Here is a 24,887-nt window from a genome sequence, read left to right as displayed (position 1 = left end):
TCAGGTTCGACTGGTTCCCCTACTAAGCAAATTCCACCGCAGTGCTGGGGGATGGGCGAGAAAGAAATAGAGTCCAACAGTTCTCTCCTATATCAGCGCTACTGCCTGTGGAGGAACTACTGCAGGGCTCTCATATGCAGACATGTGAACATTTCTAGAAGAATACAAGAAGCCAGCAGACTCAGGAGTCCCAGGACTCTCAGGACTGGGATTCTTGTTCCTTGTTGGAAGGATGGAACCATTTCTAGAATGTCTTGTACTCTTTGTAAAAGCAGAAGGTGCGGAGGAGGGTGGTGTCCAGTACTGACCCTATGAACTAGAGTCAATGGGAGGGTCACAAGTGAGATTTAGGCTCATTGATCGAAAAGCCTAGGTCGAACAGCAGAGATGCCATTGACTGCAAATGATGACCAATTCTGGTGAACTGGCTTTGAGGAACCTATCGTCCAGGAAAGGGAAAGTTGGAATGCCCTGCTGTGTGAGATGGACTACAATCACCATCATCACCTTCATGAAGACTCAAGGTACTGATGTCGAACCAAAGGGTAGTAGCCAAATTGGTAGTGTGTGGAACCCACCACAAATCGCAAGTACTAACGATGAGATCTCTGGATAGGGAGGGGGAAATATGCATCCTGGAGGTCGAGGGACATAATCCAGGCTCCAAGCTCTAACACCAGTAGAACTTGAGCTAGGGTTCTTGAGGAGCAATTTCAGGCTCCTCAGATCCAGTATCACACATAACTCGCAGTCCATCTTAGGCACCAAGAAGTAACGCATATAACAACCCTGATCCATTTAGTTTTCTGGCATTTACTCCATTGCTCCTTTGAAAAGGAGATCTGCTACCTCCTGCTGAAGAATGGCCACATGTTCTGAAGGAGGGGACAGGGAAGAAGGTTGGAGGGGGATCCTGAAAAAAGGGGAGGATGTAGCCCTTTTCTACAATCTGAAGGACCCACTGTTCCAAAGTAATGGCCAACCAGGCCTTCAAGAAAGAGGCATACCCACTGTCCCACAGGCGCTGTGTGAGTCTGAGGAAGAGAAGTAGGTCTGCTTTCCTGTTGCAGTGGGTAAGGAGGGTTGCAAGGTGGGTCCGCAACTCTTTCCCCATTGTTGGCCCCTGCACTGCCGGATACGCAGGTTAGGCTGCTGTTGGACAGCCGGCTGATATTGGAGCAAAAGGTAGATCCTCTCCCAAAGCCATGAAGGAGCGAAAAGGCAGACTGTCCTTGTTTGGTGTTTGAAGTTGGAGGCCCAAGAATTGCGTCATGGCCTTACTAGCTTTGAAATGTTTCAATGCTGAATCAGGCTTGTCATCAAAAAAGTGCTTTCCATCAAAGGGAACACGCATAAAACTGTCTTGAACATCGAATGAATAATTTGACGTCCTGAGCCACGTCGTACCATGATTGAGGTTCCTGTAGATCGTGCTACAGAGTCTGCTGTATCTAAACCCGACTTAATGATGCATCTTGATGCATTTTGTCTATCAGCAATCAATTCCTGGAAGTGGGCCTTCATATCTGCTGGGACATGCAGGAGAATCATCTGGGAAATGGCTCATAGTGCATGGTTGTAACATGTTAGAAGACAGTTGGCATTTAGTGACTTGAGGTCCATGTTCCCTGCAGAAAAAGCTTTATTACCCCAAGCTTCCAGGTGATTCAACGTCTCGTCGTCAAACTACTGTGCTGATGAAGTTGTACTTGGCACTGGCGGTGGTGGGGGAGGAAGATGCGCCATACACAGCACCGGCTGTGGCAAAGAGAAGCGTTGGATTGGAATGGTAGGAAGGATCTGATGGTATGGCGCTGAATGCAGATCGCTGAAATGGAAGGAAAAGCGGCATGCGAGCTGAGGGCATTGGGTACAAAGCTGTTCCAGTTGGCGTCAATGCTTTTGAAAAAAATTAAAACATAGCATTCAAGAATGCCACAGGATCCTATCCCAGCGTTGGTAACTCCAGATAGGGTGGACAGCATCAATGGCCCCTAAAGGGGGAGGTGGTGGTGCTGAATGTTCTTGATGTGGAGGTCTGTCCGGACCCAGGTCCAAGGGAGGGACAGGGCTGCACGAAAGATCTGCTGGTGTCTGAGGGACAACTTCCTGCTACGAGGACAAAGACCTGTAGGAGAGGGTGAGAGTCTTGGTGACTTACCTCTGGATCATTTTCCTTTCTCCTATACTTTCTCTTCTTCTTACCTGAGAAAGAGGATGAAGAACAATGACTAAAGCATTTTCAATGGGAATTGTGATCCCTCGCCCGGGCCCTGAAAAGTTTGGCTCTGCGTTCCTTGATGGCCTTAGGATTCATCTAAAGAAATGGGGGCACAATTTGGAACCGTGATCAGATCCCAAATGGCATACACTTACTGTGTGGGGGTCCATGATGGACATCTGTCCCTCACATTCCCTACATGGCTTAAGGCCAGATTTTTTGGGCGAAGACATGGTACTGTGAAAAAGTATTTGTGAGGAAACATTTCCTCAGAGTTGAACCTTCTGATCTGCATCGAAGGTGCGGCAAAAGCAGGAACTGACGTTGTTACACCAGGGAAGGTGATTTATGACCTCAGTGGCGTCGCCTGATGTCACATCCTGTGCGGCCTGAGTCCAGCACCCCTACCGGTAACTTCATTGCTTTGATGTTTCAGGTTTCAGTCTCATGCCTGGGGATTGTTCTATAGGTGAGGAATCTGCAGGGAAAAGCATCCATGTAAATGTAAATGTAAATTGATACTTGTAAAGGGCACTACTCACCTGCAAGGGTCTCAAGACGCTTGTACGAATACCGCTGTGGAACCCATCCTGGCTTTCCCTGTGAGGCGTCCACTCCTGGGCACCCCCAAGGTGGAGGCCAGGCATCCTTAGCGTTGTGGGGGCCGTTTTGACGGTTTGCCTAGTTTGAGCACTATAATCACTGCCTCTTGGACTGATGACGAGAGCTCACTTGTGTGTAATGACTCCTTGTAAATATTTAACGTATGTGGGGACAAGTAACTTGGGAAATTCCATCCAGTATTCAGAGCTGAGCATTCTGGACCAACCACCTTGCCGGTGGCCAGCCATCATATCTCTTGTTGTATATCCTCCTCTGTATGGGGGCATTAGGAAGTTCTTTGATATTTCCCTTTACCTATCCTAACTCTACTCTGTTAAGGTATTTATATATGTTTTGTGGAATGAAGGTGTTTGTGGCTTTACAGAGAATTTTATAGTGTTTCTTGAAAATAAGAAAAATATCTGGCAGGATAAGGATACTGACACATTTAGAAATCTTTATATGAAGGATTTAGCGATGTCCTACTGACCTTTCAGAACCTGAGATAAAATGTGACTCAGTCGGTCTCCCTTCCCTGGCTCATGTGCCTAGTAACTGGATTTCTTGTTCTGTTTCACACAATTCGCGGTGTATCATTAATGTCAAAAAGTGTCTGGCTCTGAGGATTAACTGCATATTCCTTCTCCAGCTTAACTACTCTGATTTCTAGTTGAGTAAGGCCATCTCTCAGGGCTCTCAACACCCTCCACCTTTGAAATGCGCTTTCCTGAAATTAATAAGTTAGAGGTTTCCCATCTTGCGGCTGCAATTGGAACAGATCCTATGTGAAGTTTGAAATATTTGGGTATGGATGTTTGAATTTCAGTTTTAAATATTATGTTCCATAAAGTTTCAGGTTGAAGTCTGTCTTCACGATGGGGAGATCTGCTCAGGACCAGAAGAATTGTGGAGTGGTCAGAGAGAGTCCTAGGGAGCATATCCACAGATACAGCCAGGGGGTTACATATCAGTGTACTAGCATGTAGTGTCCATACGTGGACTTGCAATATAAGATAAATGAAAAAGTACATTGTTTATTGTGGGGTTGAAGGACACTCCATACATCCGCATAGCATTCATTATGCATGATGCGCCTAACGTGTTGAGCTGCTTGTAAAAGAGATTTGATTGGTCTATACAGCTGTGTAGCAAAGAACACATTATAATCACCTCATCAAATAGTTTAAGTCATTTGCGAGTTTCAAACGTTTTGTGTAGAAGTCAGGAGAGTCTGCTTTGAGCCTGCATACAGGATATTCCCTAACTGACTCTTTTGCGGATAACTATGATGCCAAGGTCATGTTCGTTCCTCTGAGGCCCGTTTCTGTGTTTTGAAGTTGTGTTTTTTTGTGGATCAAATTTGCTTCCTCCTCTTGACCCAGTAATATGAGCAAACGTATTTTTGTTGATCCCTTTTTGGGGTGAACACCCACTATGAATTAGCAGTTACATGGCTTTCCTGCAGTATCCCAATGTCTATTTTGTTGGTCGAGATAGTTTAGAACTTATCATCTGTTAAATACAAAAAAAATACTTTAAGCAGGGGCTGGAGGGAACCCATTCACCTCCACCACCGGTCCTCCTCTCACCAGCATATGCTCCTACCTCATACCTTTGTGTGGTGCTTAGCTCGTTTTTTCTGTGCCCCATCCTGTCCTGCTTTCTTCTAGGAAATAAAAGCATGCATATCCTCTTCTCTTTGATCTACTACACCTCTTCTACCACCACATATGAAATATCTCTTCCATTTCCTCCTCTAGTCTTTCAGCCACCTTTCTGCTTTGACAGGACTATAGATGGAGCTTTGATACTAAAGACATAGGACCAAATTCACAAATATTTATATATGAGAAGCTGTGTCTTACATCCATCTTAGATGTGAGTTACACTCGAATAGCCATGCCTGATTCACAAAACATTTTATGTGAGTAATTTCCAAGTATATGTTATGCCGACTCCCAGGAAATGGGAGTAAGCAAGTCTCCCTGCAGGAAAGCCATCAGTAAGTCATATAAAAGCACACAGTAAAACACACCAACTCGTAGAAAACATTTTGTGAATCAAGCATAGACTTTTATGTATCACTGACACGTGCCTGGACTCAGACAAACTTACCTGAAAAAAAAGCTTAGTTTATTACAACTATTATTTAGTTAAGGGTCTGCTGCCCTGTTCTCTGAGTGAAAATGCATCAGTGTTTTTACTGGATTCATTCAGCAAAATTACGTTGTCGCAGATAGCGTAACAGAGTCTATTCCAAACCCCTCAACGTTACACTCACCCATAATTTCAGCAAGTTTCTTCTGAAAGTTAGAGGCAGCTTGCATTAAAAATATTGTCAATTATGTAAATCAGTACGGGAATTACATTTGAGGAGACTCAAAAAGTTTACATAAAACCATGAACAGTACCTGACAGCCATTTTTACACCAAGCTGCTGGAGTGGTGAAAGGGATTCATTTTTCACATTTGCTTCAACAACTGAGAAAGAAGTAAAAACAAACACAGATTATGACGTTGTAGGCAGTTCTTGTTTAAAATGATATAAACAAAAGGTAAAATCTTGATACTGGAATGTGTGCTCCTAAAAATACCACACATTTACAAATAATTGTGATTAATTAAGAATATAATTTCAATTCTTCCCAGAAATTACGAAAAGAAAACAATTATTGACCAGTGTCCTTTTTAGGTCTCGCCAGGCGATAGCAGCGACGGGCTGTCTCGCCATGTGAGGGCCTTTTGCAATCACTTCTCTCAAAGCCGTACATGCACGCATAGGGATGAACAAAGATTGCTGCTCTCGCCATTTGTCCAAACCTAACAAACAAGTTACTTACCTTCGGTAACGCTTTTTCTGGTGGATACAGTATCTGCCTGTGGATTCTTCACCTTATGAATATTCCCTGCGCCAGCATTCTGCAGAAATGTTTCCTAGCTAGCCCGCGCCGACAAGGTTGTCACAGCGTCATGGCTCCGCACGCGCCTCCGCATGACGTCACAGGAGCCATAAGAAGGCCACGTTGGCGTGATGACATCAGATCAACCCATTTTTTCTGCGCCACCGAGGCAAAACGTGCGGACCGACCATTGAGACAATGCATACATAGTATACAGAATTCACACAAATACACTCAGTGTAAATTGAAATAAGAAAGCTTACATTTCAAATAAGTCAACAATGGACAAATAGAGGTAATAAAGTCTTGAATACAGAAAAACATCAAATAAACAATAGCTCATCTAGCAAGGTGTAAAAGGGTGGACAACAGGGAGGTGGGTGGTTCAGTGAGGAATACCCAGGCAGATACTGTATCCACCAGAAAAAGCATTACCAAAGGTAAGTAACTTGTTCTTCTGATGGATACATCAGCCTGTGGATTCCTCACCTTATGAATACATTCCCACAGCAGTCCAACCCCCGGAGGAGGGTGTCCACCCTTCCATACCCCAAAATCTTGAGCGCGCAAAATGGCCGTCCCTCCTCACCTCGGAATTCAAGCAGTAATGCTTCGCGAAAGTGTGGAGGGAGGCCCAAGTTGCGGCGTTACAGATGTCCAACACAGGAACACCCCTGGACAAGGCAGTAGTAGACGACTTAAACTGGTGGAAGGAGCTCTAATGCCTACAGAAGGCTCCTTACCAGCCAGGGAGTAGCATACCTTGATGCACAATATGATCCACCTGGATAAAGTGCACTTGTGCACCGCCTTGCCCTTCATACGTCGAGCATATTCAACAAAGAGCTGATCATCTTGACGAAAGTCCTTTGTTCTATCCAAATAGAAGCTAATCACCCTCTTTGGATCCAAACAATGAAGCCTTTCCTCCTCATTGGAAGGGTGAGGGGGAGGATAGAAAGTAGAGAGGGTAATGGACTGTCCCAGATGGAAGAGAGTTACCACCTTAGGCAGAAAAGCAGCCCTGGTCCTGAGTACCAACCTTTCAGCATGTATGGTCAGAAAAGGAGGCTTTGAACTCAAAGCCAGGAGCTCACTCACCCTCCTTGCCGAAGTGATAGCCACTAGAAAGACCGTCTTGAATGTCAGTACTCTCAAAGGACAACTATGCATAGGTTCAAATGTGGAACCCATTAAAAAAGTTTAAACCAAATTTATCTCCCACTGGGGCATAATAAAAGGAGTGGGCGGAAACATTTTAGTAAGCCCCTTAATAAACCTTAAGACTATTGGAGACTTAAAAGAGAAGGCTGATCTGGCAAACAAAGAAATGCAGCCAAAGCCGACAAATAACCTTTCACTGTGGCCACAGCACAACCCTGCAGAGCCAAATGTAACGAAAAACAAAGAACATCAGGAATATGCACCTTCAAAGGATCAATAGATTTGTCTCCACACCATCCAACAATTTTTGACCACCTGTAGGAGTAGATAGACTTGGTGGAGTGTCACCTGGCCGATAAAATAACATTCACCACCTCAGGCGGGAGAGAAAAAGAATTCAGGTTGCCCAGTTCAATCTCCAGGCATGAAGGTGCAGGGTCTGGAGGTGGGGTGTAGAATATGCCCCTCCATCTGAGAGAGGAGGTCTGCCCTGAGAGGGTGACAGAGCGGAGGGTGCGACGAGAGGTGAAGAAGGTCCGTGTACTACACCCTTCTTGGCCAGTCTGGGGCAATCAATATAATATGGGCCCGGTCTAGGCAAATCTTCCTTAGAACCCGAGGAATCAAGGGTATGGGAGGAAACGAGCGAAGGAGTTGCGAGCTCCAACTCAACTGAAACGCGTCTCCCAACGCTCCCTGCATTGGAAACTGGAGACTGCAGAATGACGGGCAGTGCACGTTCTCGAGAGTGGCAAACAGGTCCACCCGAGGAATTCCCCACATCTGGAAGATGTGTCCAACTACCTCCGGATGAAGCCTCCACTTGTGGTCGGTGGAGAACTGCTGACTGAGACTGTCCGCACGTACGTTCAGCACCTCGGCCAGATGATTTGAAATCAAGCAAATCCAATGGTCCTGAGCCCAGGACCAGAGCCGCAACGCCTCTCTGCAGAGACGGTACGACCCTACTCCACCCTGCTTGTTGACATACCACATTGCGGCAGTGTTGTCCGTCAGGGCTTGAACCGACTAATAGCGGAGGGAAGGGAGAAAAGCCTTGAGCTCCAAACGTATCGCCCACAATTCCAGAAGGTTGATGTGAAGCAACCTTTCCTCTGGAGACCAAAGACCCTTGATCTCCAGATACCCCAGATGAGCACCCCACCCAAGGTTAGAGGCATCCGTTATCACCGTGGCCACCTATGGAGGAAGGTGGAAGGCCTTTCCTTGAGACAGATTGCCCTCCACACTCCACCAAGACAGATCCGCTGCAGCTTCTCTGGAGATCCTGACTGACTCCCTGAGATCTTCGTTGTGCTGATACCACTGCCTGCAGAGACACCACTGGAGCGCCGTCATGTGCCAGCGTGCATGGTTGACCAACAGGATGCAGGAAGCGAACCGACCGAGCAGGTGAAGGACCTTCAGAACCGGAACAACTGTTCCATTGTAAAACAAAGGAATATTTCCTGAATGTCGAGAATCCTTTGCCGAGGAGGGAATGCTCGACACACTGTGGTACCCAGTACTTCCCCTATGAACAGGTTGCGCTGTGAGGGCACCAGGTGAGACTTGGGTACATTTATCGAAAAACCCAATTTGTACAACAGCTGGGATGTAACCTGCAGATGATGACTCATCATCTCTGGAGACTCTGACTTCAACAGACAGCCGTCCAGGTAGGGGAAAACTGGAATCCCTGACCTCCTGAAATGGGCAGCCACCACTGCCATCATCTTGGTGAAGACTCAAGGTGCGGTAGTAAGACCAAACGGAAGGACCGCAAACTGGTAGTGTTGCAACCCAACCGTTAAACGGAGATACTTCCTGTGCGACTTCAGGATTGGGATGTGGAAATAGGCATCCTGCAAATCGATGGACACCATCCAGTCCTCTTGTTGCATCGCCTGAAGAACCTGCGCTAGGGGGAGCATCTTGAATCTCTCCTGCCTGAGAAACAGAGTCAAGATTCTGAGTTCCAGGATATGACGTAATCAGCCATCCTTCTTGGGGATCAGGAAATACCGGGAGTAGCATTCCTGCCCCGGAACCACCTCTATCGCACCTTTATGTAACTGGGTAATAACCTCCTTCTGAAGGAGAAGCAAATGACCCTCTGTGCAAAACCCCTGGCAAGGAGGGTAAGGAGGAGGAAATTCCCTGAACAGAAGGGGGTATCCATTTTCTACAAGATCTAAACCCCAAAGGTCCAAAGTGATTCATTTTCAAACCTGCAGAATTGGGTAAGCCGTCCTTCTAAGGGACCCACATGATCCAGATGGCAGATTTATGGCTGCTCTCCTGCATTACCAGGAGGGGTTGGGGAACTAGAGTAGGAGAAGGAGGAAGATGGTTGACGTCCAGCTCCACGAAGGCAACCTTGGACTTTACCCGTGTAGCTCCTATACAAGGGGTTCTGTTGCTATTTCTGAGGCTGTCTGGATCCACGAAAGGAAGACTTCCCAAAGCCATGGTATCTTTTATATCCATAGCCTCTTGACTGAGTTTGCAGACCCAAAGACCTCGCCGTTGCCTTACTGTCCTTAAATACCTGTAGGGCAGAGTACGCCTTTTCACCAAAAGCTTGGAATCATCAAATGGCAAATCAATAAGAGCAGCCTGCACGTCAGGAGAGAACCCAGAAGATTCAACCATGCATGCCTCCTTGTAGCAATAGACAAGCCCATTACGCTAGTAACAGAATCAGCTGTATCCATACCAGACAGGATAACCTGGCTAGTGGCCGCTTGAGCATCCACCAACACCTCACTCAGATTCCCCTTGTTTTCCTCAGATAACTGTTTTGCAGAGTCTATTAAAGCATGAATGTACATTTCCAAGAGACAAGTGGCGTTGGTAAATTTAAGTGCCATACAGGCCGAAGAAAATACCTTTTTCGCAGATTGCTACAACTTCTTAGAATCCCTGTCTGCGGGAGCCTGCGAAAATGCGCCTGTTGACTGCTTCAAGCAAAAATGGATCTCCAGGAGCAGGTCTATACCTTCTTGAGACTGACCTCGAAACTGCAGGACCTGAAAGAGGATTGCGCCACACATCAAATATTGGCTCAGTCTGAGCATCATTAAATGGTAAAAGTGGCTCAACCACCGAAGATGGAGAATGAAGCACTTTGGTGAGAAGATTAGGCTTATACTCCACTACAGGAAGCTGCAAGTCCAAAAGTTCCAAAGCCTTCCTAATAACTGTATGACATGGAGCAACATCCTTAGAGGGAAAAGCCTTTTGAGAAAGAAAGTCCCACTCGGGAGAAGTATCAAGCCCACTTGCCTCACACAAGTCCTCGAACACATCTTCTGTGTCATACACCTCTCCTTCCTCCCTCTCATCAGCCTGGTAGTGCTCCTCTTCCAACAACCTCTGCGTCTCTCTCCTCGAACGCATCTTTGGTTGCGGCGTTGGCGGCTCCACACGCAGCGTCGACGGCTCCGGGAGCGGCATCGAAGGTGGATCCACTACCAAAACTGGCGCCGATCGAATCCGAGAAGCTTCACGGGATGGAGCCGGGGACTGACCATACGACGTTGACATCCTCGGAGCCAGAAAAGACCAGGGCGACGTCGCTGGCATGAACGTTATAAAGGGGGCCTGAGGATACTGGTGAGGCACAACCAAATTATATGCCAATGGACCCATGGAATCCAAAGGTGCTCCAGAGGGGTGCGAGGCCCTGGTGAACACACCATACATCGCATTTAAAAAATGGGAGGGATCAGAACCCGGCATCGGACACTGAGGGTAAGAAGCTGGTTCCGGATCCGATCGAGGTACCTCTGAAGTCGGAGCCACTGGCGGCACAGGTGGAACTGCCAGAGCTGAAGGAACCTCATTATCAGCCGGATTCATTGTTGAGAATCTCGGCTTCGTCGCCTGCTCTGGAGTCCCCTTACAGGAAGGAGATTGAGCTGGAGTGACCTGAGGAGACACTGAAGGTGAAGGGGAAACAAAGTCCTTTTCTTGACGTCGAAAAGCAGGAGAAGGCGACCTTGACACCACAGACTTCGACGACCGACGTCGAGAAGCATGTTTCCTCTTCATCTTATGCTTCTTCTTGAAGTCATGCAACGTCGAAGACCTGGACTTTGACCTTTTTTGACGCCTTTTTTCTTTTCTTGCCTTGGGCATGTAAAGTTTGGCTCATTTAACACCTTTGGATCTTCCTGCACGAAGAGCATCCCTCGACGTCATGGTCTGAAGATAAACACCAAAGGGTAATCCTCATGCGTGTCAGTAATTGACATATGTTTACTGCATTCTCTGCAGAGCTTAAAGCCCGACTTCCTCGGAGCAGACATAACAAGAGAAGGAAAAGATACAATCAAAAATACAAAGTATCAATAACGAAGTATGGAGAGTCCCAGAAAAAAACATTAGCGTTGAAGGCGGGGGAAAAAAGGGAATGGACGTCATCACGCCGACGTGGTCTTCTTATGGCTCTGGTGACGTCATGCGGAGCCGCGTGCAGAGCCATGACGCTTCGACGACCTCGTCGGCGTGGGGAGCTAGGAAAATTTTCTGCGGAATACTGGCGCATGGGATATTCATAAAGTGAGGAATGCACAGGCCAATGTATCCATCAGAAAGCATGCACGTGTACGTATGGACTGTGGGCAGTCTGACGTCATCTTGTGCCAATAGCAACCAAGCTTCTTATCAGAAGTTTCGTCACGTTAGTTTCCTGTTCCCACCCCTCTCTCGTTGGCCGTGTTCTCCATCCCTTTGCCCCTTCCCGTTGTTCGTGTTCACGTTCCCTTTGTTCCTGCCGCCCCCTCCCGTTGCCTGTGTTCTCCACCCCCGCCCATTCCTGTTGTCCGTGTTCCTGTTCCCTTTGTTCCTGCTGTGCGCTTTAGTCGTGCACTCAGTTTGGTCTTAATATTTTTAAGTTCCAAAATATAGTGTGCAATCTCGATATTTACGTTTTTGGAAGAACTTTAGAAATAATTTTTTCATTTGAACACGACTCAATGTCTGGGGGAACTGTGAACCGCTGCCGCCTTCATTCATAAAAGTATTGGTAACGTCTCCTGGTCTGGTAGCTAGCAAGGGGAGCCGACTCTGCCCTTTTAGTGCACTCAAAGTGGCTAGCGCCCTCGGAATATGCGTTTTCTGTTTTATTAGTATGCTTTTTATAGCCCATTGCCAACCCAAGGGGTCACTGCGCTAGTTATGAAAAACACAATAACCTGAACATTTGGTGTATGCTAGCCTAACATTCCGATACTTATCAAGCTAAAACCCTTTGGTTAATCAGTAGAATTACATACATATCACAGGACCTGGCTCTGAAAGATAATCTTGTGGAGATGTATATGTGCATCTGTAAGGGTGTCAAACCAACCATTCTTGCATGTAATGTCCAGCCGCATGGCGATAGCAGCGCATGCGCATTTTTCTAAGTATTAGACTGATTTGAAAGGCTGTTTATGTGGCTTTGAGCTCGTTCTGCTGTGCCAGTTATGGCCTGGTCTCCCCTTAACCATGGGATGAGAGTTGTTAGATGCACCACTAGTTGTGCAGAGTGTGTCCTTCAGAGGGTCAGACTGTGTACATATATGTTCTGTGTTTAACATTTCACACTAAATATCAACTTTCAAAAAAGAATAAAAACTTGTACGACTATCCGAAGAGGATGAGAGCGTGTGAGCAATGCCCCTGGTGCACAATGTGCTGCATGACTAAATACTTATAAGTTCCCCAAGGCAAGACCTATTGGCTATGCCAATGCTTGTTGAGCCTGGCAATTTTTCAAATCATATGGCTTTTCTACCTGCCAGAGGAAAGCAAGTAACCTAGCCAGGAACGGGAAGGACATACATAGTGCTCGTGCTTCATGTCTGGGCCTCCCTCCCATTCAAGGAAACATCAAAAATATCAAGAATGACATCTTTTTGTCTGTCATACGGTTATGTGCAAATGGCACTCACAGGTTTACCCACTTGGTGCCTCAAGGCACAGCACACAGCAGAAAGGGAGCCTGCCTCCAACGCGCAATTTGACATTCATTGAATGTACTATCCTTGAAGACCTGATCGATCAGTGCCACCCTAAGGACAATATATCTCTGCTCAGAAATAGCAATTTACCATTCCCTCAACTGTGTTTTTTTTTTTTACCTAACTTTGTAATAAATGTTTCTCGTCTTTGCTGCACTGACCACGGACCATTTTCGCATTCAGTGTTACAAAGCACACATTTATCAGTCAGGTTTTACTTGACTTTCAATTTTAAGCTGCCTTGGTTAGTATCGAGCCGTTGTGAGTCCCGTTAACAAGTGAGTTGGGAAATTTGCACTCATAATATATGCTAAAAATGATTTGATCTAGATGTGAGACTCACAACTTCTTACAACCTCTTCCTCGTGCCATCCGTTGTCTACGTGCTGATGACCCGTTTTGGAGACAGATGCCTTAAAGCCAGTTCTATTTGTTGTTATTATCTCCACATCTTATTCTCCTTCCCAACCCCCAGGGTGCAGTTCACACCGGATAATTCTCCTACATTAGTCCCTCAGAGGCAGGCGCCTTGTGTGGAAGCTTCTGCATACAGGCATCCTTTTCGGAGGGTGGCCCTAAAAGAGCCTGTTTAGACCTAGACACCCAGGATGATATTAGTAATGGAAGTGATCCAATAATCAGCACAGAAAACAATGCATTATTGTTACAAAGCATTCCGAAAGATTATAAAAAATAAACAGTGTAACAAGTACTACTTGTATTTGATAAAAAAAAAATATAGGTCCTACAACATCCTTTTCGGAGGGTGCGGTGAGCTTGCTCTAACGTTATGGCTTCCCTGTCGTTTACTGAGGGGGCCTATACTGTGGATGAATTTCTTCTGGTCCTGAAGTACGAGTTACTTACCTTTGGTAACAATGTATCTGGTAGAGACGATTCTAGCCACAGATACCTTAATGTAGAATTATTCTCAAGCGTAAGATTGGATCTGGAAATTTTTCTTTGCCACAGCATCTCTGCGCGCCGGAGGGCGGTACCGCGTGACTCCGCCCTGACGTCAACCGCTGGCGTGACGTCAGCAAGGTCACATAATCCCCACCCGGCACGCTGACATCAGTTTTCTCCGGAGAACTTTTCCGCGCCACAACACGGAGCCATCACAAACAAAAACTGTGAGAATATGGGAACAGTGTGCATAAAAAACAGCTAAACAGAAAAGGAAGAAACGAATGGTGAGGAACAGCACCCTCCAGAGGAGTGCCAGGCACTATAGCACCATAAGTCATAGAAGGAAAGAGCAGAGCACAGCTACTGCGAAGCAACCCTGCAAGCAAATACAACAGCTTGCTTAGGGGCAGAAAGCATGTGAAGAATGTCACAGCAGACAAAGAGGTCTGCAACCACAGTCCAAAACATTGAAGGACACGCAAGGCCAGAGCAGAAGAGTAACAACAACTTACCCCAAGACAACACCAGCAAGGAGAGGTACTCCTGTAAAGAGCCAAGGGCCAAGGCAGCCAAGAGACCCCAACTCCGAGGACTGCAGAGGAGTCAGAAAGTTCAAGCAATGAAAAGGAAGAAGGGCACGAGTTGGCCCCACACCTGAAGACCAGGGTGCAGGGACGCAGAAGTACCCATGAAATCACCAACCAATCACCCGAAAGGAAGGAGTAATTCAAACAAACAAAACAAAGCATCCCACTAGAGAGGAAGCGAGAGAAGGCACTCGCAGAAGACAAAACCACCCAGAGGCAGGAGAGTGCAGAAGACCAAGCTAAGGGTCCTTGCAGAACAGGGAGGAAGGGTTGGTCGTGAAGGAATCTGCGCCTAGAATCGTCTCTACCAGATACATCATCACCGAAGGTAAGTAACTCGTACATCTGATAGAGACTACTAGCTGCAGATTCCTTAACGTAGAATAAATACCATAGCCATACTTAGAAGGCAGGAGGGCCTGCGAGAGAGCCTCCCTGTAGGAAGAACACAGGGCCCAAGCAGGGGATGTGTAAAGGGGGCAAGAAGGGCGGCCCAGCCCCCCACCAAGCAGAAGGAAGCAAGGACGTGGCGAGAGGCGGCCAGGACACCCATAGCCCAGCCAAGGTACCGAGGACATCCACCAGAAAGCCCCGAAAGGACAGACAACAGCAGAGGAGTACCAAGGAAGGAAAGAATCACCCCAAACTCCAAGGAGTGGAGGTAGAAATGGAGGCAAAGCCCACCACATGAAAACACACCCACAGTGAAAGGGATAGCAGAATCAGCCACAGCCTCAAGGCAGCGACCAAGGCAGAAACAGCTCCACTGCCAAAAAAGGCAGGCATGAAAAGAAAGACGTAGTCTTGCAAGACTCCGGCAGAACAAGAGGCAAGAGAACAAGGGCCCATGCCAAGGCCCCCGGCCGCGGACCAGAAAGAGCAGACGTGCACAGCCATCAGTTGTACCATGAAGCCGAGCACCCAGACCGAGCAGAAAATAAGACGAAGGCAAGGGCCAGGGAAGTCCAGAGCAACCTCAAAAGGGGGCCGTTCCAGACATAAACTGACCCGCGAAGAAGGGGGACCAGCCAGAAGAGAAAAGGAGGAGACATACACAGGACGGACGAAAGCTGGCAACCAAAACCCAGGATAAATACCAGGCCTGGAACACCAGACAGAGGACCAGGCCAAAACACCGGACAAAAAGGGTGGAAACCCCACATCAGAACGCCGCAGACGGCATATCAAAGTTGGTCCAGCGATACAGCGGATACTGAAGTGATTGAACTTGGGGCAGCGCAAGCTACGCCCAGAGAAGGAGCAAAGGAAGTGCACCAGCAGCATGCAGCGACACCAGGAAAGGGGAGGAACCCGCAAAGGGGAGTACACACCCTCCCAGTGTAGGACAGAGCTACACAATAGCTACAAGTACCCCACAAAGGGTAAGACACGTCCCAAATAAAACATGAGAACCACTCTTAGGGAAAAAATCCTGCATCAGAGGTCAAGAACAGAAGACTTGCAGTAAGACCACAGAGGCCTAGCAATCAGCCAAAAAATAAACACTTGCCAAAAGGGCTGACCAGCAGCCAACAGAAGAGAGGGGCCAACCAAGGGACCCCAAAGGCACGTCAAACCACATAGAACATACAAACGGGCCACTCAAAACACCAGATTCCAGGAAGCAGGTGGGATAACGCCTCCCATCAAGCCCCGGAGGATGAACAAGCCAGCTTACGGCAGGGGAGGAGGACGGAGTCCTGCCATGAGACGCTGAATGGCGGAGTCCGCATGAGTGTTAAACAAAAGGACCCCATCAAAGGGCAGGTCAACCAGACGCTCCCTAATATTCTCAGGAAAAACATCCCGCCAAGCATGGCGCCGGAGAGCGACAGAAGTGGCCATAGCATGGCCGAGAGCATCAGCCATATCCAAGGACGCATGGAGAAAAAACGCGGCCATTTCACGAATGTCCAACACATGGTGCCATAGATCAGTGCGGTCACCCTCATGGGAAACTTGAAAAAGGAGGGACCACAGAATTCCACAGGCTGCAGGTAGCCCTAGTCAATACACAAAGGGTGTTGAGTGCCCGCAAGGCAGCACTGGATGAAGCGAAGATAATACTCCCCCATGAATCCAACCACGGGCCTCCCGAGATGGGGAAACAACAACACAGGCAAGGTTGGAAAAGCTGTCCGCAGAAGACAGCCCTGAGTAGAAGGGTGGAAAGAAAGTCATACCAGGTTGTGCGGAGCAGGACAGTGGCGATGCAGGAGCGGCTGTGGCAATGAATCACCCGTGGCAGGACGCCCCCAAGCCCCAAAAAGAGAATGGTGGAGCGACGGAAGGAACAGTTCCCGTCCACCAGAGCCCTGGTGGAGAACCTCTTAGAGATTATCTGTAGGGAAAGGGGTGACAGGCTCACCCATCCGCAAAATGCTAGCGGCCGTGGAAATAGCCCGAACGAAGATGACAATGGCCTCCGTAGTTGTATAAAAATACAATATCCCAACAGGTGGAATTCAAAAAGACAATTACTAAGGTATGCAGAAAGCATTACACAAACAAGAAAATAAGGAGACAATTATTCCAATGATTTGTATATAATAATTGCTTATATATTTGGATCTTAAGCAGGAGGACAAGGTAAAAAGTTTGAATAATTAGAACAGCAAAAAGTTAAAAAAAAATGTTTCAATGACAACTGAGAGTGGACTTGGTGCTCAAATATATACAAATGGTGAAAAGCGACGCAAGTGATGGGGTGAGCAGCGTGGGCGGCGCAATGTGAACAAGGTGCAAATATTATACAGTGGGTGGCTCAGTGTGTGACATAGTTAAGGTGACTTAGAATCACAAATCACAATTTCTGTAGAGCCACGCTGAATGTTGCGCCTCAATTAGCGCTGTGGGGTCGACGACGTTTCGGTCCCTGATCAATTAGGACCATCTTCAGGACGGGGTTGTCTCATTTTCAATGCTGTAGGAAAAACCAGGAATGTAGACCAGTGGTATGACTAGAGCGCGTGGACGATCAAAAGGGATCTGAGTTATTAGTGGAGGCGACGGGCAGTCTTAGCGCGGTCGTCTGTTCAATCAAGGAATTATCTGGGCTGCGACGGGCACAACCCGGGTGAACGGGCGAATCCAAGCTCGGGCCAGCGAAGGGTCTGACAAGCAAAAACCTAGTTTCCGCGCTCACATAAGCCCCACCCCGCGCCGGGGTGGGGCTTATGTGACCTTGCTGATGTCACGTCCGCGGACGACGTCAGGGCGGAGCCACTTGGTACCACCCCCCGGCGCGCAGAGATGCTGTTGCAAAGAAAATTTTCCGGATCCAGTATTACGCCTGGGCATAATTCTACGTTAAGGAATCTGTGGCTAGTAGTCTCTATCAGGTATTGTCATGATACCACACATTTAAAGACACTTTCCTTATTTGAACTTGTGCACACGGGGCCAGGTACTATAGATAAGCTGTATGTCTGCTGCCTCTGCTCAACAAATCCCTCATCTTTCTTTGCAGTATATTTGATGTGCCTGTATGTGGGGGTCATTTGGCTACTCTGTTTTCAGGCTTTGATGTGAAACATTGCAACTAAGATGAAACTCTGAGCTCCCCTCCCCCAAGTTGTTAACACTGGTTTGTTACATATCTGGACATAAGTCAGGCAGCGGCCATCTTGGCTTACAGCACCACTCAGAAGAGGGGACGTGGAATGCTCCGCATCCCTCGCCTGAAGAAAAGGCAGGTAAGCATTTCCCATCAAGGTGTTTGCCAAAGGAGTGTGGCTTGGTGAGTGTTTGCTGCTTTTCTTGTGTTCCACTGCACTGTGTTTTCCGACTGTTTCTGCATAGGACACATCGGACCTAGAACATTACCACTGAATTCTCTCTGTAGCCAATACCTGTCTTGAGGTGTACATGGTTAGAAGGCATTAATGCCCGGAAGATCCCTTTATGTGTCTGATGTTTTCTTAAAGAGCTCTGTCCTCTGGAGACCATGGTCTACAGCAAGCACAGAGTCAGTGCAGTATGTCATTTGTACTATGTAATGTAATGTAACATAAATTACTCTGTAGTATGCAAATTGCGGCTTTGACAGCTTCACCCCTGGGTCAACTACTCTGGAAAAGGCAGGCCTAGTGTGAAATTGACGCTTTAGATTTCCAGGTGAACTATATTAAAGACAAAAGTACACAAGAAATTAAAATTTGATGTTGGGGCAGTATGATGATATTTGCTTGATGTATACATCTACAATGTTTCTTGAAGATTTGATTGATCCTGTCTTAGTCATGGGTTCAAGACCTTCTGATTGGATTGTTAATGTTACTTATTACAGGACTGCATTGTGTGAGCCGAATGACCTCTGTCAGACAGCTTCTAATTCATCAATAAAGTTGGAGAAGTTCAAAGTAAAGAATTGCTCCTCTGTTTCCAACAGAGCTTATTGCAAAGAAATGATATGCTGTTGTGCTATGCTTTTCAGGAGAGCAAAAAAAGTCAATACTTTGTCTCTGAATTGTTGTCTAAATTGAATCCCATACAATGGCTATATAAGCAGAACACAGATTGTCTTGAAAATAGAATGGCTACAAATCATGAACTTATTGCAAAATGTCCACTGAATCTAACAAGGAATTAGCACATTTCAAAAGAAAGCTTTCTATATCTACTGAAGTGGAATATTGAACTTTCCAAACCTGTGCAATATGATATGGAAAGTAGGCCGGTAAATTGCTCAGGTGGTGAAAAAAGTAATCTAGGTAGTATGCAGAATAATATCTCCCTGCCGTACATGTGTGGTTTCTAGTCCAGGGAATATTCAGTCACCATAAATAGATCACCCCATCTCCAGTTCATCACACAGAGCCTTCAAAGTCTATGCTATACATGCTTTATTTTGTAACCTGTAGGTGCTTTAGATATGTAGACTTACTTATTGAGAATATTAAAAACTCCCCTAATATAGTTTTGGCAGAACTTTTGTACAGGTTCCAAATTAGCTCCTATCAAATGTTATATCATCCATGACAGCTCTATAGTAACTAACCAATTTGGCAGACTCTCCACCGTTCTAATTATCCGGTTACACTAGTCGGATGAATCAGCTCAAAAGAAATTATCTTTCCTTTTAGCTTCCGAACTATGATTAAAATGAGGGGAAGTGGTGGAAAAGTGTAGGGAAATGTCTCTAACCAGTTCATCCATAATGCATTGCCCACGGACTGTGGGTGTGGGAATGTGGAGGTGAAGTTTGGGTATTTTGTGTTTCTTGCTGTGGCGAAAAGGTCCATCGCTGGAAGTAACGAAGAAAGACTGCCAGGTGGATTTCCCACTTGTGCACTTGTTGCCGCATCTGCTGAGAAAATCAGCAAAGTTGTTGTCCACTACCAGGAGGTGCTCTGCCAACAGGTAGATAGTGTGGTGGAGAGCCCAGCACCAGGTGGATAGAGCTAAGAGATCTCCCAAATGACCCTCCTTTTGAGACTAATGACATGTTAGGCTTTCCTGCAGCGGACGCATGTGCAATTTTGATTATTGTACCATGGCAATGCAGGAGGCTATCATGCCTAAGTGGTACATGACTAACCTTACTGTGACCGGTTGATCTGGCTGAAAAAGAAGCAGCTACGCTTTAAAAGCCAGGAGTCTTGGCAGACTCGTTTATGCTTTGCTAACCTCTGCATTGAGGATTGCTCCCAGGTAGGGTTGAATTTGAAGAGGTTGGAGATGGAACTTTACGGCACTGATGGAAAAGTCCAGTTTGTGCAGCAGGTCTATTGTTGCTTGGGAATGTGTACGGCACTGCAGTTGCGTTGTGCTCTTTATCACCCTATCAATCATGTAAGGGAATACATGGATGCCCTGTCTTCGCAGGTGAACTGCTCCTACTGTTAGACACTTTGTATAAACTCTGTTGCAGTGGTGACCCCGAAGGGCAACACTTTGAACTGACAATAATAACCACTTACCACAAACCAGAGATAGCGCCGAGTTGCTGGATGAATCGGAAAGTGAAAAGTAAGCTCTTTGAGGTTGAGTGCTGCCATGAAGTTGCCTTGCTATAAAAGAGGTATGATATCCTGAAGAGTGACCATGTGGAAGTGTTCTGATAGGATGTTCTCACTTAGGGGTCTGAGGTAAAGAATGGCCGTGAGGGACCCATCCTTTCTCAGAATGAGGACGTAGAAGGAATACATCCCTGAGCCCTGTAGGTGTTGTAGTACAGGCTCTATGGCTCCATTGAGGAGAGCTTGGCCCTCTTCATGAAGAAGATGTTGGTGTTCTAGGGCTGAGGACTTGTGTGTGGTGTAGTAAGTTGGGTGGTGTGGAGGTGAGTTGGATGATGTCCAAAACCTACTGGTCTGAGGTGATGTGTTGCCAAGCGGGGAAGAACATCTGCAGCCAGCCGTCGAAAGGTGTTGTGTGATCAGGGGATAGGAGGGGCAAGTCATTGCTTGACTGAGGTGGCTCTCTTCGGGAGCTACCTTTGCCTCCATCTTTGGAGCTATTTCTAAGATAGGCCCCCTTGAAGTAGATCCTGGTGGAAGTTGGCTGAGCAGACTGGTATTGAAAAGACGCTGAGAATTATCTGGGCTGCGACGGGCACAACCCGTGGATATCGGAGGTCAAGAACAAAGTCTGTGGCCGGGCGAGTAGAAATCACGTCACTCCGGCGGGAAATCCTGAGTAAATCCAAGTCCGAGGCAGGAGGCAGGAGCGAATCCAAGCCCGGAGGCTTCAGGAGACGTGGTCTTAGAGATTCGGAGATATGCAAAGCGACAAAAGGACCCCTGTCAGGAAGGCGTCTGTAAGGCGCTCATGGCTTTTGGCATTTCCATGTCTTTTTTTATTTTCTCCGGCATTGCATGAACTTGAGACCCAAAGAGATGATTCCCATAGAAGAGCAGGTTAACAAGATGCTGTTAAATATCAGGCTTGAAGCTTCCGGGCTCCGGAGCTTCTTCAAAGCGGAGTTATCTCTTAGAAGGCTGATGATCCGGCATCGGAGACTACGTTAGCATGCAGCCTGTTTGGGGGTGGATGACAATTTGTTTCTGTCAGGCATTGAGCTGCTCTTGCAACTTCTGAAGGACCGGTTTGACTAGTTCGTGGGCTGGTCTTCCAGTCACAGCTGAGTGTTTTGGCACTTGTGCTGACTGGTGCTTCGAGGCCAACGGTTTCGGATACAACGGTAGAGGGGGTGCTGAGCTGGTAGCAGGCTGAGCCAAAGCCAGCGTGGTATCCGAAGTTGATTGTCAGTGTTAAATATGGTCTGAAGGCAGTGGCAGCCCAGAAGACTGCTTCTGCGGGTCCAGAGTGGCTAAATGTCCCTTGTGGGGTAGGAGCTTGGATTGGTCTCAAGGGGGAGGGGGAGCTGTACTCACTACCTGTTGAGCTGGCGGAAGGTATTTAATCTAGAGGTCAGAGTCAGAAATCTCTTGGGCGAGAAAGCCTCCTCTTCAGTGGCTGAAGTCTCAGGAAGATGTTCCCGCTTGATCTCCTAGGTGCCGAAGAGGTGTGAAATATCTTCTGCGCTCCTGCGTGACCTCTCGAGTCGACGGGACCGGAAGTCTTGAAGGTTCTCCTTAGACCAAAGTCAAAAGAGGACTTGTCGTGCTTGGATGAGAGGCAGTGATTACAGACGTGGTAGAGATCAGCCCAGAGGTGCTTTGCACGACAACTAGGACAGTATTGAAAGGGCATCCATTCCATCACAGGTGAGGCATGTTGAAAGTGGATCATACAGAAAGAAAGAGAGGCCACGATGGACAAGGTCCCAAAAGAGTCAACCAGAGAACTATCCCAAATGGTAACTGGAAGCGTCGATCTGATACAAAAGTTGGGTGTGGTGCCTTATTAGACAAATGCGTTCACTGTAGAGGCCTGTGTTTGGCCTCGTGGTCACCGGTTCAAATCCTGATGGGTCCACTCAGCTGTTCATCCTTCCGAGGTCGATTAAATGAATACCATTGATTTGGGTAACAATAAACATCTGTTATTCAGTGGCAAGATACCCTTTTGGGATAAATGTGCACTTTACAAATATACATGTTAACGATCACTGCGATGGAGTCGATCTGCATGGAAGCACAAATTCGAAACCAAAGGCAGGAATATCTTTTTAACAGTGGTCTAAGAATGGAGCCGATGGCCATGCACATCACAAGCAAGAGGTGGAGTCACACTGCCTTGTGACTCGGGAAGAATTCTTCAAAGGAAAACAACTTGCACACATCTGAGCCAAACACTAGATGGCAGGAGAATGCACAGCATGTGTATCCACAGCCACACATGCTTCAAACATCATGTTATTCAATTTAACTACCTCAATTTTTATTCAATGTTTGGGTCTTCAACATTATTTGTGCCTGTCAGACCTGGCTTTTCCAGCAGGTTTATCCCCAGACGGTTTGCTTTTTGGCCTCCTTTTTTAGACCATTTTTTTGTTGGTTTTATAACTGGGCATTTTACCACTGCTGATCAGGGCTAAAGTGCATATACTCTCCCAGTAAATTGTGTTTATGGTTTGGTAATTCCATGATTGGTATATTTGATTTACTGGTAAGTCCCTAGTATAGTGCACTGCAGCTAGTGGGCCTGCAATATTGACTGTGCCACCCACATGAGAAGCCTTTAAATGTAACTCAGACCTGCCACTGCAGTGTCTGTGCGCAGTTGGGTACTGCCTTGTCGACCTGAAAAGGGCATCCACTTGCCAGGCCCTAACCTTCCATTGTCCTACATGTAAGACACCCCTAAGGCAGGCCCAAGGTAGCCCCATGGGCAGGGTGCATTGTGAAAGGTAGGGCACGTACGGAGGTGTGTGACATGTGCTGATAGTGAAATACAGTGTATTTCGTTTTTTACTATTGAAAGGCTATTTGTCCCATAGGATAGAATGGAAGTTCATTTATAACATCTTATTAATGTGTTTATTGACTGTGTGGCTTTGGAGTGACAGGGGCTGGGGATGTGCTTTCTGTTCAGACAGCCACTTGGGGGAGGGTTGGGGGGGGGTGTGTCCTGCCTTCCCAGGGTGAGTCAGGGCAGGGCTAGGATGAATGGACCGGGCTGTATTCAGAGTAGGGGGAGGAGATTTATTTCACACCTGAATGGGCCTGGTCTGCCTTGGACAATGCAGTCTCCACTTCCTGCGGGGCAGCTGCACCAGAATGGACAGGACTGATTTTGGCTGGACAAAGAGCTTCTCTGCCACCAGAGAAGAAATTAATTTGTGCTATAAAATGTAGGGCCCAGACGAACAAGTTACTTACCTTCGGTAACGCTTTTTCTAGTAGATACAGTATCTGTCTGTGGATTCCTCACCTTGTGAATATCCCCTTGCGTCAGCAACATTCGGAAATTCTTTTCGTAGCCTCGGGCCGACGTGGACTTGGACGTCATAGAGACACGGCATCGCATGCGACCCCGCTGACGTCACCAACGCCCATAATAGGCCCACGCCAGCGTGATGACATCAGTTCCGCCCTTTTTTCCGTGCCTTCGAGGCACACGGACGGACCAATGACAGTAGAAACATACATAGTATACACAGTACACGAAAATCAAGGTAACACACACACAGTGTGAAGCAAATGTAAGAAAACATTTGAAATGACACATTTTCTTTTAACCATAAAACAAAAACAATACGGCTTCTCTGGTATAGAAGAGTGGACAATGGGGAGGCGGGTGGGTCAGTGAGGAATCCACAGGCAGATACTGTATCTACCAGAAAAAGTGTTACCTAAGGTAAGTAACTTGTTCTTCTGACAGATACATCTGCCTTGTGGATTCCTCACCTTGTGAATAGAGTCCCACAGCAGTCCCCACTCCCGGAGGAGGGTGTCCACTCCCCAAAACCAGAAAGTCCTGGAGGACAGAGTGCGCAAAGTGGCCGTCCCTCCTCACTTCGGTATCCAAGCAGTAATGCTTCGCGAAAGTGTGCAGGGAGGACCAAGTTGCGGCCCTACAAATATCCTCTACAGGAACACCTCTTGACAAGGCAGAGGTTGACGACTTACCTCTTGTAGAATGAGCCCTTATACCCTGTGGAGGCTCCTTACTGGCAAAAGAGTAGCAGATCTTTGTACAGAGGATGATCCATCTTGAAAGAGTTCTTTTATGAACCGCCCTTCCTTTTTTGCAGCCAGCGAACCCAATGAAGAGCTGGTCATCCACACGACAGTCTTTAGTTCTGTCCAGGTAAAAGCTCACTGCCCTCCTAGGGTCCAGACAGTGTAACCTCTCCTCCTCTTTGGATGGGTGTGGTGGAGGATAAAAGGTAGGGAGGGTAATGGATTGGCCTAGGTGGAAGGGAGTCACCACCTCAGGGAGAAAAGCAGCCCTGGTCCTAAGAACCATTCGTTCAGCATGAATGGTCAAGAATGGGGGCTTGGAACTAAGAGCTTGAAGCTCACTTACCCTCCTTGCCGAGGTAATTGAAACGAGGAAGACTGTCTTAAAAGTAAAAAGCCTCATAGGACACTTGTGTAAGGGCTCAAAGGGAGCACCCATCAAGAATGTTAAAACAAGATTT

At 47.1% G+C, this 24,887-nt stretch overlaps 1 protein-coding gene across 1 annotated transcript in view; it reads right to left on the bottom strand.

Moving 5' to 3' along the window:
* TBC1D32 (TBC1 domain family member 32) overlaps positions 1-24,887 on the bottom strand; it is a 959,368-nt gene that overhangs the window by 227,594 nt on the left and 706,887 nt on the right. Inside the window, exon 29 of the mRNA XM_086926728.1 lies at positions 5,236-5,305. Within this exon, the coding sequence (XP_086782854.1) occupies positions 5,236-5,305 (70 nt within the window). The remainder of the gene's footprint in view (positions 1-5,235; positions 5,306-24,887) is intronic.

The sequence above is a fragment of the Lissotriton vulgaris genome, chromosome 6 (assembly GCF_964263255.1).
Source record: "Lissotriton vulgaris chromosome 6, aLisVul1.2, whole genome shotgun sequence".
NCBI classification, from domain to species: Eukaryota; Metazoa; Chordata; class Amphibia; order Caudata; family Salamandridae; genus Lissotriton; species Lissotriton vulgaris.
This window is presented reverse-complemented; position numbering and strand designations above follow the sequence as displayed.